The sequence below is a fragment of the Octopus bimaculoides genome, chromosome 1, assembly GCF_001194135.2.
Source record: "Octopus bimaculoides isolate UCB-OBI-ISO-001 chromosome 1, ASM119413v2, whole genome shotgun sequence".
Lineage (NCBI taxonomy): Eukaryota > Metazoa > Mollusca > Cephalopoda > Octopoda > Octopodidae > Octopus > Octopus bimaculoides.
Genome location: NC_068981.1, coordinates 111,105,918 through 111,126,017, shown reverse-complemented (window position 1 = coordinate 111,126,017; position 20,100 = coordinate 111,105,918). Strand labels below are relative to the sequence as shown.

Genomic DNA, 20,100 nt, shown 5'->3' with positions numbered 1-20,100 from the left:
GTATAAATTTTCATTAAAAGGTATCCATCTTCTTGAAAATTATGAGGGAAAAAAGTCAGACTGTGTGAATTTTCCAAAACGCCTCTCTCTACCCCCTCAGAAAAATTCTTTCTCCTAAATCCCTATATACTCTGAAGCCACAACATCTAAGTGGTATTTGTAGAAAATTTTGTTAAAAAGTATCCATTTTTCTGGTTATGAGGCAACAAAGTTGGGAGCATATACATCTGTAGTAATGCCCTTTTTATTTATATGATTTTTTCATTTCATATTTATTTCATTCATTGTTTGCAATGTTCTCTCTCTCTCTCTCACACACACACACACACACACACACACTGCAAAGCTTACAGAAAGGCTGCTGAATTGAAATCGCTATGTTGCATTGAAGGGAAGGCAAAACTTGACAAACTGCTTCTCCCTCTGTTGTTGGACTATCGTGATGTTTGTTTAGAAAAGATTATGATAAAATAAAATAATGAAAGCAATACTTACTAAGCAAGTGAGCCCTATTATACAAAGAAATAATTAGACGTAAAATATAAAAATTATAAGAATTGGGAATCAAATATGAAAATATTATCAAAGGGCTAGCAGAAAACTGCCTGCAGGCAGTCTTTCTGTTAGTTCATCACAATGGACTGGTACTTTGTCTATCATCTCTGAAAGGAGAAAAGCAAAGTTGACCTCAATAGGAATTCAACACAGAATACTGAGAGCCAAACCAAATGATCCAAGGAATTTTATCTGACACTGTAACAACTTTACCATTTTACCTTTTGTGAGTGTGGTGACAACATTTGTTGTCCTATTTTTACATATTGTCTCATTGTGATAAGGCCTTTTGTAGATTTACTCTATTAATGCATTTTGCCATTTTTAAGTATTAGTTCATGACACATACTTGATACCTTTCCTCACAAATTGTAATTATAAGAAATGTTATACTCAGTCAGCAGAGAAGAATAAGCATGAACAACAATTTAAATGTAAATAAAAATAGAAACAAAAAATAAAAGGTACAAAGTCAAATGAAATCACCTTTTTTTATAACCTGGTTTGCAAATACATTTGAAGGAATCTGGTGTATCAACACACTTTTCGGTTGTAGCATCACAAGTGTGGTGTGAATTCTTACATTCATCTTCAGGAGGGCATTTTACAAATACCCAAGAAATTTTTAAATCTTTATCAGGAAACTTATCTTGGATTCTTTCTATAAAATAAAAGGTATTTGAAATTAATTACTAGCACTGAAATATCAGTAGGATCTCACTCATGCAATTTTTATTATATATTCTAAATACTTTCTTTAGTTATTTTCAAATTATTAAGCTTATGTTAATTTATGCTTGTTTCTTCCATGTTTTAATAATAGTTTCTGCTTAAATTTAATTGTTCTAATGAAAACCACTTATTCAATGAACATTATTAAGGAGTCTCTTTACTGTCACCTAATCTCCATGTATAGTTCTTAAATAGCCTTAAGACAGGATGGTTATGGCTGAAATGTTTTTGATCATAAATATGCTCAACCAGGGTTAACATAGAGCTAAACAACATGCTTTGAGAAATGAAATATTGATTTCTTTTAAATAAGCTTGAAGCTAAAATTGTGCAGCAATGAATGTAAATAATTTATTGAATTACCCAATATTTTTGAGAGTTATTGAGTGTAGCAGTGTGAATCCATTTGTGATATCAAAGGTAGTTTTATACAACTATTCAGGAAGGGTGTCTTAAAAGGGGATTAATCTATGTCAGTGCTTCTCAAACCTTTTTAACTATCATTCCTTTTCTTTTACTAAAACCTTTTCAATACCTCTTGCTATAATTTAAACTCCTCTCTGTTTTTAATATATACACATACTATCAGACCAGTTCTGTAAGCTAGTTTGACACAGCACCACCCTACTTCAAGAAAATACTGCAAATGGCATGTATTGTTTTATTTACTTATTCACATTTGTTATTGTTGTGATTGTGGTTAACAAACATTTTGTCATGATATTATAATTTCATTTAAAAATAAACAGGAGTCAAATACTAAAAAGACTGTACAGAAGCAGCTATTACCCCCTTTGTTCTCAGTACCTAGGTAAAATTTTCCACTGCCTTGCAGAGAACAGTACTGCTGTTTGCGAAGTACTGATCTATGCAATATTTCTTCAGTTGGAACTTTGTAACTTATTAAAAATTGTTATAATTTTGCCTAATTCCCAAATTCTGTAGATTTGGTATAGTTGAAGTTGTTGAGTGCAATAACTCTTTTAGGCTCTGAGTATTTTAGGTGAGTGTCTATGTTTGTGTCAGCTTTTCTTTTATTTATTTTCTTTGTTATACCCTTACCTTTCTGTTATATTCCTTGATATTGACCTACATTTCTGTATATTGTGGCTGAGTTTGTCCTTAAATCTTATGAAGTTGACTGTTTCAGATGTGTAATAAGGTTTATTTTTTTTATATGCAGACTTACACATCACATTTCTTAGAAGCTTCTACAATTTTCTTACTAAATCTATTTACTATAACACTGTATAAGTGTAAAACATAGGCCCTAGAGGTGGATAAAGACTAAGCAACTGAGGGTATTAGAGATAATGTACTACAGGTGAGTGCTACAAATCAGTTGGGTGGCTCATAAAATGAAGAATTTAGTCTGAGAGAAGATTGATAATTTCATAATATTAGACAGACAGTGAAAACTGCAATATTTTGGCCATGTTATCAGGGTCTAGAACCTTAAACGTTGCACCCTCAAGGGCTGCATGGACAGAAAAAGCTTGCAAGCAAAAAATATGAAAATGGAAATATGACATCAAGGCGTAGACAAGGAGGACCCAACTGGAATGTAAAGCTGCAGCACAAGAGTGGAGTGTTTTACAAAAAAATCATGATTGATTCTGAAACTTCTAATCTTCAGCTATGAGGACAGAAATATTAACTGTCATTCTATACTTGCGAATGTGGTGCTATTGAATTTCCGACCACCCACTAAGTGACTAAGTGACACAAAGAACTGTCAGCAACAGTAATCATTGTGTGTCGTGTGAATACTTTCTTTGCCCCTACTTCATTAAATTATTTTTCCAACACCAGGATATAAAAATGGTGACAAGTTGTTCGAAGTTTGCATTGGACAGTGCAATTTTTTCTTTTTTTTGGTGTGAAACCAAAGAAAAATCGTTTAATATGGAGGACTTATTGACCTCTGTGGTGCAATTGCAACAACAACAAAACCAACAGTTGCTGGAATTAATGTTAAAGACAGCGTAGCAAGTTCAATTGAAGAATTCAGCTATAAACCAGAAGGGATTACGCATATTTTCGAAGATATGAAGAAATCTTCAAAGAAGAATGTAAAAATTGGGTGGATGAAAAAAAAATATGACTACATTTTAAGAAAGTTATTCCTTGCTGAACATGAAAAATATAGTAATTATATTCTGCCGAAGAAACCAGTGAGGTTTGTTTTGATGAAGCAATTAATTTTTTATTGAAAATTTTCAGTGAAGTAAGTTCCCTGTCCAATACTTGCTGGTAATGTTTAAATTTGGTCAAAAACGATGATCAAAATTTTGTCACCAATACTGGAGTTGTTAACAGAGAATGTGAAAAATTCAAATGAAATGAATTAACTCCAAACTTGTTCAAATGTCTAATTGTTGTTCAAGGGCTTACTGCAAACAAAGATGCAGATATAAATTCCCAGATATTAACAAAATTAGAACAGGACTAAAAATTAACTCTACAAGCAGTAGCAGAAGAATGCCAGAGGATTATAAATTTAAGACATGATGCAGATAAAACTGAAGAAAAAGATTGCTTTCATATTCATGCTTGTCATCTGGTAATGGGGTGCAGTGGTCTATATTTTAAAAGTAACTGTCTGTTTAAAAATATAATATGCTCCAAGTGTGATAAGTCATAAAAAATCATACTGTAAAGCAAAACCTAAAAAACAGTTCAATAGAAAAAATCACATAAATGGGTTATCGATGACAAGAAATACGAACAAGCCTCAAAGGAAATTTGTGTATGTAAAAATTAATAACACAAATGTAAAGTTACAATTGGATATAGGCAGTGATATCTCAATAAAAAATCTGGAGACCTAGATTAAAAGAAACTTTGAAAATTGCATGTGGTGTTTCAGGAAAAAAATTACATTTTAAGGGTGAATTGACAAGTGATGTTACTTTTTGTGAAAAAACCTTAAAAGCCAAAGCTTTTGTGATAAATAATATGACAAATTTATTCAGAACTGACTGGATAAAATTATTTAACTAATGGGACCTCATCATAAATCTTTTTGGTAAAAATGTGAATGGTTTTTTTCCGCCAGTACAAATAAGTTGTCAGACGAATTAGAAAAAAATTAAAAAAGATTTCTCCTGAAGTTCTGTCTGATGAATTAGGTCTATGCACCAAAACAAAGGTAACATTTCAAATAAAAGAAAATGCCATACCAGCATTTAAACCATTCGCAGCATTAGAACAGATAAATTTGGAGCTAGAGAGACTAGAAAAATTTGGAGTTATCCAAAAAGTGGAATATCATCAATAAGTATCACTAACTGTGTAGGTTAAGAAAAAGAATAATAAAATCAGAGATATTTTTTAAATTGGATCTCTCTGATACATACATACAAATTATAGTAGACGGTGAATGCTCTAAATACCTAACAATTAACACACATGAAGGACTGCATAAATACAAGTTACCATTTAGCTTAAAAATCACACCAGCAATTTTTCAACAGATTATGGATGTTATGTTAGCGGACTGTGAATTCGCAATTCCATATCTGGATGATATACTCATAAAAAGTGAATTCCAGGACCAACAAGTAGAGAACATAAATTTTGTGTTTGAAAAAATTAGGTATTACAGCTTTACTTTGAGTAAAAAAAAGTGTGAATTTTTCTTACCAAAAATAATAGGACAAATTGACAGAAATGAGCATTGACCAGATCCGTCAAGGGCAGATGCAATTAAAAATATGCCCCCTCTGACAAATATAGCGACCTTATAAGCTTTTTTGGGGACTGGTGAATTATTACCAAAATTATATTCCAGATATGCATAAGGTATGAGTCCCACTAAAATAATCTATTAAAAAAAGATGTAAAGCAGAATTGGTCTGAAAATTGTCAGAAGTTGTTTGACGAAATTAAAAAATATTAACATCTCATTTGTTGTTAGCACACTTTGATCCTGCAGTGGAGATTGTAGTAGCTTCAGATGTCTTTGAGTACAGTATAGGAGCAGTAATGATACATAAATATAAAGATGGTAACATGAAAGCAGTGGTTCATGCTTCACATTCTCTGATATCAGCAGAAAAAAATTACAGCCAAATTGAAAAAGAGGCTCTAGTAATTTTTTTGCTGTAAAATAATTTCATAGATTTTTAGATGGTAGAAGTTTTCAACTACAGACTGATCATTGTCTGTTATTATCTATATATGGTTCTAAGGAAGGAATCCCTACTGCTAATAGGTTGCAACACTGGAGTACTATATTATTAAACTATGATTTTAAGATGGAGTATATACCATCCAAGAAGTTAGGACACACTGATTGCTTATCAAAACTGATTTTAAAAAATACTAAACCGTTTGAAGATACCGTGATTGCTGTGTTGCAAGCGGAAAATCAAATCCAAAATGTTTTGTGTAACGTCATATGTGATCTGCCAATCACATTACAAAACATAAAATCAAAATCAGAAAACAATAAATTCATTACAAAAATAAAAGAAATGCTGAGGGCTAAAAGAGATAAAAATATGTGCAACACAAACACAAACCCATTTTCAATGTGTGACAATGTGTTGATGTCTGCAAAAAGATTCATAGTGCCAGTTACATTACAGAAACAATTACAAAAGGAATTTCACATTGGTCACCCAGGGATTTCAACAATGAAATTGTTAATGAAAAGTTATGTATATTGGCCAACAATGGACCGTGAGATTGAAGAACTAGTGAAAGCATGCAGAGGGTGTACCCTTAGCTGCGAAAGCACCTGGCACTAAATGGCAACCATGGCCAAAAACAGATATTCCATGGTTGAGACTGCATGTTGATTATGCAGGTCCACTTAAGGGTTCATATTACCTTGTTATGGTGGACAGTTTTTCAAAGTGACCTGAAGTACATAAGTGTAAAAAGCCAACATCTATGGTTATAGTAAGTTTTTTTTTACATGAATTGTTTGCAAGGTATGGTATCCCTGATACCATCGTGTCTGATAATGGAACTCAATATACTTCAGCTGAGTTCAGAAAATTTTGTAAAATGTTCGGTAGCAAACATGTGACCACTCTGCCTTATTATCCTGTGTCAAATGGAGAAGTGGTGCATTTTTTGACACTTTTTAAGAGGGTATTGAAAAAGGCAAACAATGAAGTAATGGACAACCTTGCACTTCAACAATTTCTAAGAGTGTACCGAATAACACCTAATCCAAATACCCTGTCTGGAATGTCACCCACAGAATTGATGTTTGCTAGAAAAATCAGATCCATTTTTTTAAGTTGGCACTGAGTGAAAACAGAAAAAAGACAAACAACAAAAATACTTCAAAATTCTTTAAGTTAGGTAACAAAATTTTTTTTAAAAAAACCTATAGATATGGTAAAGAAAACTGGGAGAACAGTGAAATTATTAAACAAATTGGAAGAATGATATTCCAAGTAAAAGGAAAAAATGTCAAACATAAAAGACATATTAACCAACTTAAAAAATGATTTGTGGAAAAAACAGTCACAAAAAATGAAATTCTCATGGAAGTATTGTACATGTTTGAGGTACCAACACCCAAACAATTTGAAACTACACCAGAAAACAAAAAAGAACAGAAATACTGGAATTGAACCCTAAGAATAAGAAATATTAAAATTCTGAGTGGAGTTTAATTCTCAAGAGGGGAGAAGTTAGGAGAGACTAATTCTAAAAAGAGATGTTGTGGAAGGATTTCGACCCCCACTCCAAGTGACTAAAAGTGGACTGACACATTGCTATAAAATACCTGTCAGCAATTGAGGTAAGCAGTTCACTGTGAGCCGTTGGAAGAGAGTGTTTAACCTTGTGTAACACCAATCATAGTGCATCATGTGAATACTTTCTTTCCCTCCTGCTTCATTAAATTAATTATCCAACACCAGGATATAAAAATTTCGAAAACCTCAATTCTGCCTTTTATTGGAGTAGACACCTGGAAATGAGATGCAATAAATTTACTGGAATGTGTGGATTGCTTAAGGCATAGGTAGTTACTTGTGTGTCAACACTTCTGTTTATCTGTATAGGTTTTGTACTAGATGTATTGTGCAAGCAGAAGTCTCTTTCAATGAAGGTGTCTAAGAGTATTTTATTATCACAGCTAGGACGTGTAGCCTGGCTACATGGTTGATGTGGTACTTATATATTTATTATGCTAATGTATTTCATGTTGTTGGGTTAAAGTTCAATGTTACCTCCAATGTTTGCATTTCAAGTCTGATATTATGCCCTGCTAGAATTTGTATATCATCTGTGGCATCTATGTACTGTCTCTATGATTTTTATTTATGAGGCCAGCTTATCCTGCTTTCTGAAAGAGTAGAAATTTGAGGAGTCATATTTATAACTAGGTTCATAACATTGTTTCTTGTATTGTAAATATCTTATATGTTTAAAGAGCTTTCAGTCCTTTAAAGGTTACATCTTTTAAGCTGTTAGTGTATACTGGAGGATTTTTTAATGTATTTGAGCCCAAAGGCTGTGGCCTTGCTGGAGTACTGCCTGATGTTTAAATTTTTAAAGTTATGTCTATGTATGTTCATTGCCTACTTTGGATGTTGTATTTTGTATATAATGCACTTCAACTTTAGTTTGTTAGCTGCTCTTGTTACTAACAATGTAATATAAGCAGTAACATCATTATTGGAGTGGGATTCCAATATAAAGGAATGGTGAAAACTGATATTTTGGTATCCTTTGTTGTAGTTCCAGACATGTTAAGATTAACTTTTGTTTCTAAAGGTTGTCTGTTTGTATAGAACTATGACTCCAACTGTTTTTCAGCATTCTCATTGCTTGTTTTGTGCAAAATCATTGCTTTAAAATTTATTTCCTGATTCAAGATGATCTGTGTGTTGATAAGTATTAACATTTTATTATACAACTAGCATCCCAGATATGGTTATTCAATTTTTTTTTCTGGCCTAACATTACCAAGTATGGTTTTATATTTTTAAAAGAGTAGAGTGTAGGTTGCAAAAAATTTGGTTAGTCACTGTTGATTAAGCCTAGTCAACCTTGATCAAATAAAATTACAATCAAAGGCATTCTAGCCAAGATGATTTTGTAGAATATAGTTCCTAACTGGCTAATAAAAATAATTAAACTATATATCAGAGACATCTGTACATGTTCATTCATTCATTTACTCATTCTTACAACTGCTTCTGGTTTGGCAAATATATTATTGAGAGATTTTTTTACAGTCCGATGTCCTAACTGTGACTAATCCTTACTTGTTCTCAAATAAAGGCTATCTTATTTCATGTGTCTTCAAAGGCATGAAGTGAATGGATGATTTAAGAGAGGTGACAACATTTTCATAGCTCACAGGTTTCAAAGAACACTAATTTAGAGAAAGTTACCCAGGGTTTCATGTCCATAAAATGTGTCTCATTGGATCCTATAACCTCTCTCCAAAAAGGTGGGAGAAAAGGCTAGTATATGGCAGCCCCCACCCTTTTATATAGATAAGATATATTACAACCCTTCAAGTAAAAATTTGAATCCTAATAAATGACCTAAAAATAGACCTAGGAAAATTATATGGTTCCCCTTCTCCTTAAATGTTAGAAGTGCTGTAGGCAAGAAATTCTTGTCTTTTAGATAAGCATTTCCCAGTAAACCATAAATACAGGAAGATTTTTAAAAGATATTTGGTTAAAATATCATACAGCTGCTGCCACAATATAAAGAACATTATCACTCATAAGCATCACCAAGAGCCCACTCCCAGTTGTAACTGTTGAAACCCTAAAGCTTGCCCACATGACCAGGTGTGTATGATAAATTCTGTCATCTATGAGGCAGAAATCACAGCATGAGGTGGTACACTGCAGTCATGCTGGTGTACTGCCATCAAGAATTTTAGTCAAACAAATCAACTCATTTTTTTTAAAGTGTGGTATTTATTCTATTGGACCCTTTTGTTGAACTGCTACATTACATGGATGTAAATACATCACCACAAGTTGTGAAGTAGTAGGTGGTTGGGACAAACACAGACATGTACATATGCACACACATATATACATATATATATGATAGGCTTTTCTCAGCTTCTCTCCACCAAGTTCACACACAAGTCTTTGATCATTCCAAGGCTATAGTAGAAGACACTTGCCCAAGGTGCCATGCAGAACCATGTGGTTGGGAAGCAAACTTTTTACCACACTGCCACACCTACACTTATACACACACACACACATAAACACACACACACACACACACACACATCAGAATCCAGCTTAGATGGTAGAGTCATCTTTTACATATGAGTGATATCAGAATTCTGAAACAACTTCTCTTTGGTCAATTCCCAACAGGAAGGTCAGTTAGAAGGTCACTCTTGCATTCAAAGACAAACTAAAAGACAATCTGAAGTGATGCATTGTGGGGTTGTGGCACAGAACAAAGTAGGCCTTGCCATCCACTCAAGAAAATACATAGTAAATAATATACAAACACTTGAGAAAACTGAGTTCTCAACTTATTCCATTTTCCAAAAGGTTTGTAAGGTACCAGCAAGCCTGAAGAGACACATGCATGGTCATAGAACATGATTACCACTTTATTTTACTGAGCCCTTATTTTTTGTTCACAACAAGAAAACCCATAACCATCATTATACACACATACATTATATTATATATCAAATGAACATGAGTGAGTAAAAAATTTACTTATACAGAAGGTAACCCAAAACAGAAGCTAAGGGCATCTTGAAGTGAGATAATTAAATTAAAACCACTATAAATATGAAATTGGATTTTAAAATGGAAAATTCACACTAATTGGCCATGACAATTCTACACGCATTTCCCTATTTAAATATTTATATTTTCAAGGTAGGAACCTCACTAATACTTAATTAGCAGCCTTGAGATGGACATGAAGAATGAATTTATAGACGTCTAACATTTAAGTTCAGTAAGTAGCCAAAAGTGAGTTTTGCATTCAATAATTCCTTACAATGGACGATGTATTAAAGTTTCAAAAAAATAATACTCAAACTTCATACATCCACATTACAAAACTACTTAAATAAGATTGCAGAATTTTCATATGATATATGTTCAGTATACTTGGAATACTATTATCTTTTACTACTCATAAGACCCACATTATACTATTCACAATTGATAACAGTAAATTATAAAGATGATGAAGAAGAAATATATAGATTGAAGTGTTTTAGAATTTTATGAAAAAACAAAAAAATATAACAAGCAAACCTGAAAGATGAGTTGAACCGTAAGTGATGTTAGATTCTGAACAAAGACCATTGCTGGTACCAGACAGGCCTCCAGGCATGCAAATGCCACGTCCATCAAGCTGATCACCAAAAGAACACCATCCACAGCTGGGGGAAGATATGCATCGAGAACATTGTTGAATTTCCATGCATCGGATTGGACAATGATTATACTCTCGTAGTAAGGAACCACATTCACCAGCAGAACAATGGAGTGGGATATAAGCAGGAGGTATACACTGTAAAATAAAAGTTACAAGGATAAAATCAATGAAAAATAAGTTCAAATTAACTTTTAACGTCCTATTCAAAGTTTTATAAATTACAAGTTCAGTCTTTGTTTTGACTGAGCAGAAAATAGCTTAAAGTGGGCTTGTTTATTTAAATCTTTACAGTGTGGAAAGTTCAGCAACATAATTGATATTAATAGTGAATGCCGTGGTATATAAATAAATGAGGAAAATATTAAAGTTGTCTCCCTTAGATTAGAGATTTCATAACTTGCTTTAAAATGAATGGAATGAGTGTTTCAAAATAGGCAGTTTACAGGGCTGAAAGAACCAAGCACCATCAGATGACTTCATGTTGTAAACAATGCTAAGAGTTAAACAGCCATATTTAACAAATAACAATATTCTTTTTTTTTTTTACTCTTTTACTTGTTTCAGCCATTTGACTGTGGCCATGCTGGAGCACCGCCTTTAGTCGAGAAAATCGACCCCAGGACTTATTCTTTGTAAGCCTAGTACTTATTCTATCGGTCTCTTTTGCCGAACCGCTAAGTTACAGGGACGTAAACACACCAGCATCGGTTGTCAAGTGATGGTGGGGGAACAAACACAAACACACATACATATATATATATATTTATATACATATATATGACAGGCTTCTTTCAGTTTCCGTCTACCAAATCCACTCACAAGGCCTTGGTCGGCCCGAGGCTATAGTAGAAGACACTTGCCACGCAGTGGGACTGAACCCGGAACCATGCGGTTGGTAGGCAAGCTACTTACCACACAGCCAGCTGCATTTCACTTACAATCAAATTACAATCAAGCTACTGAAATATAAATAGCGTTAAGAATTATGAAAATTTGAGGGAACATAAAATAATCCTTGGAGCAAATAAAGCTATAAATAATAGTGTGTAAATATTGGGTTAAAAAAACCCATGGAGATATTTTCATTTTTACTTCATTTTTTTAATATTTTTGAAAGTTACAGATAATTATCCATCTAGGATTAGAATGAGGAATGAGAAATGGAAAGATTTTTCCAAATAAATAAACATAGCCAAGAATAATCTAAAAGATATGGCATGAGCATCTGTTGAGAATGAACAATGACAAGTGATTATAATCTACAAAGAATGGATACAGCTTTAAGAAGAAAGTTTGAAAACACATGTATTGTAAGCCAATGAGTATGGAATGTGAAATGGAATCATGTAAAATTGACACAATTTAGCAAGCATATAATCTAAATATCATTCAAAATTTGATTTTGGGAAAAAAAAGCTATCATACCTGTGGAAATTCCACAGTAAATACAAAATGTTTTAGACGGTTGTGAGTTTATACAGAGCCACAGAAATTAGTGTTCCTGTATAAATTGTATATTCTACATTACATTCATTTTAAAACACCTTTCAGTTCTTCTGGATAAGGTTGCAACTGAGGGAACATGACTTACCCTTCTCCCAGCAGTTCAGAGGTTCATTTACAAATCTAAGAGCTTCACAATGATAACAGAAAATATTCATGTCACCAACACTGTGACTTTGAACCTTATGTTTACAGTTTGTTTAATGTTCTCTCTCATTTTCATTTTATATTCTATCTTGAGCACATTCTCTTGTCTGTTGTAAACATTCATTCTATATTCTTTGATTCATATTTTCTCTTCTACATGCTGATGCCCCCATGATTGTTCTAGTGATTCAACCCTCTGCTTCTCTTCACATCATTGCCTATACTGTCTCATTCTTTCTCTTACATCATCTACCATCCACATTTTATAAATAAAGATCAATTTTTAAGTGAGCAGATGATGAATAATTGCACTTAAGCACATGCATTAATTGTGGTTTAATTAAAAAAAAAACTACACTTTTCCCTATTCACTCACTACCACCACCACTATCATCATCACCACAACTATGATTACACTTTTCAGTAACAAAGCTCAGTCTAAGTTGTTTGCCAACCAAGATTATTCCATTTCATTTCATTTCAGTTCAATTGTTTGTTTATATCTAATTTTCTTGTCAATACAAAGTTTGATTAACAAATTTTTAAAAATAAGAACATCTGTGGTTATTTTGCTAAGTTGTCTCACTTTCATTGAAAAATCTATCTTTCTATCTATGATAGATTTATCATTATTATTCTTTCCTCCAACCACCCACCCATTGATGAATTATTCAATGTGGATAGACAGACAAATAAATTGACACACAATATTAAAAAATTATTATTAAAATGTTATTTTCTTATCAGTCACAATAATATCCAATGTTTACAATTTACCTCTGCTAAACACTTATCTCTCTCTCTCTCTTTCTCTTTACCTCTAACTTCAACAAACATTTTAACCATTTCATCCTCCTCTTCACGTCATTATCATTTCTTTTTTTCTCTTTCTCTTCACCTCTCACTCCACTAACTACATAACTTCATGGATCAGCTAGCAATAATATCACTTTTCTTTCTCTCTGCCTTTCTTTAACATCACCACCAGAATATAACCTCACTGCTAAACATTGTATTTCTAACTCTGTTTCTCTACATCATTCCTTCAACTAAGGTTTTAATCACATAATAAACATTACATTCCCCCTACATTTCTCTCTCTCTCACTTGTTTCTCTCTCCATCTTTCTTTCTCACTCTTCGCTTTTCTCTTCAACTAGTCATATGATAGCATAATGCATTTCGACCTTAATGTATTAATATATAGCTTAATAAGGAAACACAAATAGTATGGTTGTGCATAAAATATTGCTGACAAATACAATAGTACACTCTACCTTTCATGTAATGCTGAGGAAAGTAACTCAAATATAAAAAATACAGAGGGAGGAGAAGTGAGAGACAAAGAGAGATACATGCAAGAGAAAGAAGGTGAAAGAGAAGAGAGTGGAGATCTAAACATGAAGACAGAGGGGAAGAAGGAAGAATATCAAGAGAGAACAAATTTGTAATGTCACTGCATGTTTGGTTGTCTAACTTTCTTAGTCTATCTATCTGTATTTTTTAAGTGTTTTTGAATTATATCTTAGTCATCATCATCATCATCTGTTGTCCATGCTGGCATGGGATGGGTGGTTTGATGAAGGCTGGTAAGCTGAGGGGCTGCACTATACTCCAGTCTGATTTGGAATGGCTTCTACAGCTGGATGCCCTTCCTAACGCTAACCACTCCAAGAGTGTAATGGGTTCTTTTGCATGCCACTGGCATGGCACCAGTATCTGCCAAGACTATGATTTCACTTGGCTTGATGGGTTTTCTTCTCAAGCACAGTATATTGCTTGATGGATGCAATATACTGTGCTTGAGAGGAAAACCCAATGCTCAAAAGGTGCTTTTTATGAAAAATACTAACATCTGTACCTATATATATAATGTTATGTCAATGTGTGTGTGTGTGTGTGTGTGTGTGTGTGTGTGTGTGTGTGTGTGTTAAATATTTACTCACACAGTTGTATAGTAGCAGAATAGACAGGCTATGTTTGATTAAGAGTTTAATATAAAATGAAAAATAATAGATGACAACTCTCAATGTATAAATAACACATATGCATCAAGGAATAAAGCTTTTAGAGATGTTTTCTCCTAAGACTGTACATTCAGTACAATGTACATGAACTTTTATGATATCTAAAGAATGAAATATTTCAAATACAATCCCCACCCCAAAATTATATATTGCATATTTTCTGTAAACTTTCAATTACTTCACAGATTTCAGATAATCATGAAATTTCCACTAGTACTGTTAGTATATTAAATATGTTAGTAGCCAGATAAAAGGCAGAAAAAAAAAGAAAGCATGTTGAAGAGACATCCAGTACTAATAGATTATTTAAAATAAACAAAAATAAAGGCAAAAACATATACACTCAAAATTAATATACTTTCAACTTACCTCATGTAATTTTTCACTCCATACACAATGCTGAGATCCACCTTCTGCTCCATGAGATGACACACACTTTTCACAGGTTTTGTTCTGATAACATTCAGAAGGGCACTCACTTGAATGTTGTTTAAATGATCTACTTCCCATTGTGATACCTTTGGGGCTTTTTTGCTGGACACCGGCAATAACACAACTCCAGGAGTATCTGGGATTTCCACTAACCATTCGTGTAATCTCACCTAAAGGAATGAATTATGTAAGAAAATATCTAAATGGGTTTACCGTATGCTGATGAAGAGATTTTAATGATAATATGTAAGCTATATATAACACACAACAAACAAAAATTAGAATTTAAAAAGTATATTTCCTGGTAAATATTTTGTACATGGCTCATTTGTTTGGATAAGTGTAAGTTTTTTAATCTAAATATTAAGGTAAATGAAGATAAGTAATTAAAAACGAAATCAACAGGCTTATTTATTACTATTACTCTGAATAATAAAAAGTAAACAATAGTAAAAAAAAAAACAATCAATCATTCAAAAACAATAGAGGAAAAATCTTAAAACAGGAGAGCTTGGATGTTAGAAAGATATGAGATGTAAACCTCTGCAACAAACTTCTGCCCAATAACTGGATTACAGCTTTATTAATTTTATATCCACTACTCCTAACAATAAATGTTTCATCTATAATGTATCTGAGAGTGAAAAGTGAGTTGCTAAAATCAACTTCTAAAGCACATCCCTTCATACACAAAGTGACTTATTCACTGTTGTGCTGTAGCAGTACAGACAAGGAACTCTGTTTTAAATTCCTCCCACCACCATATTACCTGCAAGACTACTATTAGAAGAGTAATGAATGACTATGTGCATAACACATCTTATCTAGAAAACTGACCTCTTGCACAGTCATTCTACCCACTCTTCCTTAATCAAGATGATTCAATTGCAACTGGAAATAACTCTACATTTGAACTCACTGCATCTCCAACTTCACATAACATAGATCCGACAAAACTTCTTCTGAACTTTCCTTTTAGATGCTCTTTCCATCATGTACACAGTTGTCATGTGTGGAAACTTCTCCAAGTTAGTAAGATGATTAGTTCAGGAGGTATCCTTTTTATCAACTTCTAACAAAAGCCCTAGAACTAGGTGTTATCCTTGCTAGCTCTTCAACCTCTCTGTCTCTTTCTTTTCTATTACAGTGTATTACATACCCAAAAAAGGTTAAATTTTTCTGTCTCTGCAAACAACCACTTCTCAACATCTGAAACATGAAAAATAATTGTCAACAAACCCCCTTCATTAATTTCAATACCTATCACCACCTCAGTGACTAACAGTATGATTTCTGTAGAGTTAGATCTTAAATTTGTTGTACATCACTCACTAGTGTGCTTTCATTCTTGAAAACTTTAGGAAAGTAATGTTACACCACATATAATCAGTAAAGCTTTTAACCATTTGTAGCATGAGAAACTTCTAGCTAAGTTCACCATCAGAGAACAGACATAGGTAAGGGGATGCTGCTACACACAATAACATGCTAGACTTAAGCCTTGCTACAAGATAGAAAAAATGAAAATCACTAACAGGATTCAATCACATGCCTATAGACATACTGTTTTTTTTTTTTTTCTCACAAATTCTACTGCTGCTATAGTAGCCTATATAATGATAGAAATAGGAGGTGAGTATGCAGAAGTAAGGCAAACACGTACTTCTCAATTTCTAGGGGGTTTTCTTTTTTTTTTGTATTCAATGTCAACTAATGCAAATAATTATTAGCTATCTCAACACATAGTACAGATTAATTTATAGTATATATTCAGTATAAGAGTAGCTCAGTATTTTGATTGTACTGTTGGAAGTTAAAAGATTGACTACCAGGTGATTTTGCAAAGGAAGAAGTAAGAGAATCTGAAGTCGAGTGTAGCAGTGCATATAAGTTCCAACTCACACACTATCATGCAATGAGAGGAGTAAGGAGTGAAGTCAATATTTGAATTTTATTATTCACTGTTTCATAAAATCTTTTGACATGTGAAATATTCAAATACAAAATCTGCTATGCATTTTATTGTAGGGCATTGTAGAAGCACAAGATATTAAATGTGAATTAAAGTGGTGCATGAACTATTACCTCCTGCCAAGCTGTAATCCTACTAAAATGTGACACTCATATAAAGTAAATTTACTGTTATAGCAGAGGCCATCAGACAGCTGCTATTCTCCCTTTTCCTCAGTCATCATACCTTAACCCCGATTAAGGGTGTAAGTGTTATCTTGTATTTTTTAATTAGCAGAATTGATAACATTGAACAATACCTTTCCCTCAAAATGAAGTAATTTCCATTCTAGAAATAATTCATCATCATCATATTAATGTAATATGAGCAGCTGTCAAATATGTAAAAAAAAAATCAATAACAATAATGAATTAACTAGCAACATCTTTTAATTCTACAATTAGTTCAATCACTACGTTTTTCAGTCTATATGTTAATATTTAAAGAAATGAATAAATGTATTCAATAAGGAAAGTATTTGATACTAAAAGTATTAATCAATTTGGTATGTAAAAATCAAATATCATTAAAATTTTTGAAGAGTTACTCATATTTGGAAAATTTTCTTTAAACAGGATTGGTTGTTGAAATTTTACCAGCTCTTTACTTAATACAAGCATTTATTGATCCTTGTGATTATAAGTTATGAAGCTGTGAACAAGCATGTAGAATAACTAAGAGATAATGTTCAGAAGCCTTTGGCTTGAACCTCATCAAAAGTAAGGAGGTTAAGAACATTAAATGCATATAATGATGTGAGACTCAAGGACAATTTTAACATCTTGGGTAAATTAACACTTTTTAAGATAAATATGTATATTTAATGCTAAATTCAGGGATGAAAAACGTAATAAAAAATTCTGTGATCCTTGAGCAGATATCTTGGATATAGCCTTATTGAATACCTACTGCCCAAATCCTTTTCCATTACTGGACCTGTGCCCCTCTGAACTAGATGCTTGCATACATTCTCTGTCCAATCCATCTTTGTTCTTCCCACCCCACTTACTGTGTCTAACCTACAAGATTTCACTTTAAATACATCATCCAATCCCTCCTCCCCAGAACCATAATCCTTCAAATTCCCTTTCAACATCCATGCTACATACACTGACCTACTAATATTTAAATAGAAGGTCAACTATATTGATCTCATCAGCTTCTCTGACTATTACTAAAACAAAATTTGAGAGATTATTTTTTCCCTTGCATTCTTTAGAAAATGATACACAACAGCACAAAATAGTTTTGAAGACACTTAATACTCTTCTCAATCAAATTGTTAAAAATACAGAATAAATATTCCAATTTTACTGTAAACTAGAAACAAGACCTGGCCTTGCTCAAGTTTATTAATATTCAAAACAAAATACAATCCTGTGAATTTATTGCGAATAACTTATATAAAAATATGCTGACATTCTTTGGTTGGTCAGAGAATGTTAATTCAATCTGACTCATTTGAAACCAAGATATCCAGAAGTAAGTTCAAGTTGGATTTCATAAAAATGCACACAAAAAAGATAAATATAAAAACTAAAACACAATTTTACTCTTACATTTTAAAAAAGTTTCTGGGAAAATATGCTTTTCTTTAAAAAATTGTTTTCAACTATAATATTTATGACACAAACATTGCTATCAGGTCATCCCATAAGTTTTGTCTGAATTTTAAATGAAGAAAACAAGTGATCAAATGTTATATTTAATTGAAATGTAATCATCAATGTACTTTTCCTGATTATCTATGACTTCCTTCCATCTATTTACAAGCTTTTTAATCCCATCAATGTAAAACTCTTTTGGTTTCAAAGCGAAGAACTCTGAAATGTCAGTTTCGACCTCCTCCTGGCTTGCGAAAGTTCTGTCCTCCAAATGATTCTGTAAACTACAAAACAAATGGTAGTCTGAAGCAGCAAGATCGGGAGAATAAGGTGCATGAGGAATTTTTTCCCAACCAAGCTCTTCGATCTTCTGTGATGTGATCTTTGCAGTGTGGGGTCGTGCATTGTCTTGATGAAACATCACTCCTTTTCGATTCACTAAAGCTGGGTTTTTTTTCTTCAAAGCTTGGTTCAAATGCTCTAATTGCTGACAGTAGACTTGAGCATTCAAAGTAAATTACTCCTTTGCAATCCCACCAGAGAGAGAGAAGAACCTTTTTCCCATGAAGTTCCCTTCTCGGTTGTAGTTGAGCTTTTCCCTTTTACCAAGCCACTGTTTATGACGTTTAACATTTTGATAGAAGATCCAAAAAGGGTGAAATGAGTTCGCGTGAATGGAGAGAAGAGCAGCTGTCAACTCGGGATTTGTGGTTGCTTTCAGACAATTCATGAGGCACCCATTTTCCAAATTTAGGAATCTTTCCAAGTTGTTGAAAATGATGATGAACAGTTGTATGGTTTGAACTAAGCTTTATTGCCAATTCTTCAACTGATAATGCAGGATTTTCTTCAAGTAATGCCTTAAGGAGCTTATCATCAAACTCAATTGGACGTCCTGTTCGATCTTCATCTCCAAGGCTGAAATCTCCACTTCTGAATTTTGCAAACCATCTTCTGCAAGTTCTTTCATTCAAGCATTCTCTCCCATAAACTGAGTTTCGAGTAGCTTCGGCTGCAGAGTTTCCTTTTTTGTACTCATAAACCATTATGTGCCTTAAATGCTCTTTGGATACTTCCCTGTTAGAAAGGGTTTTAATCAAAGAAATTTTAATTCTATTAATCTGTAAAATAATATCTAATTAGTTTAAATGTATACAAATGCATAAAATAATTTTTAATTCCATTAGACATTCTAAAATACTATTAAATTTCATTCAATTTTAAAAAAGGTAAAATTGGACAGAACTTATGGGATGACCAGATATTTCTGATGTGGTGTCACATTCGCTCGACCTGCATAAAAAAGCAAAACACCGCTAACATGAGTGGACGAGGGAAAAAAACAACAACAGCCACTGTGGCAATTGAAGGTAAAATGACTGAAGAAAAAAAACAAAAACAAGAAAATGTGAGGACGACTGGGAAAATAGTTGCCGGGGAGAAAAGTGAACCAACAGAAATGGAATTCACAACAGTCTCAAATAAAAGGAAGAAACGACACACACCAGATTCCCTTCCCCAAACAAAAAAATCATCATCACCATCAAACCTACAGACAGAAGAAAAAAAAACATCCCACTCCCACCCCGCTGGTACAATTTTTGTCGGACAGAACTTCAAGACGTCCCTCACCCTGCATTGAAAGGCTTCAAAAAAACAGATAGAATAATGGTAATTAATATGAAAAATGAGAAAGTTGCGAAATACACCAAAGCCCACCCGCGCATAAA

The 20,100-nt window shown here is 33.0% G+C and overlaps 1 protein-coding gene across 1 annotated transcript in view; it reads right to left on the bottom strand.

Moving 5' to 3' along the window:
- The window catches only part of LOC106877988 (multiple epidermal growth factor-like domains protein 8), a 575,983-nt gene that overhangs the window by 113,597 nt on the left and 442,286 nt on the right, over positions 1-20,100 (bottom strand). Inside the window, exons 23-25 of the mRNA XM_052968134.1 lie at positions 14,693-14,925; positions 10,524-10,782; positions 1,042-1,216 (exon numbers count right to left, since the gene is read on the bottom strand). Coding sequence (XP_052824094.1) covers positions 1,042-1,216; positions 10,524-10,782; positions 14,693-14,925 — 667 coding nt within the window. The remainder of the gene's footprint in view (positions 1-1,041; positions 1,217-10,523; positions 10,783-14,692; positions 14,926-20,100) is intronic.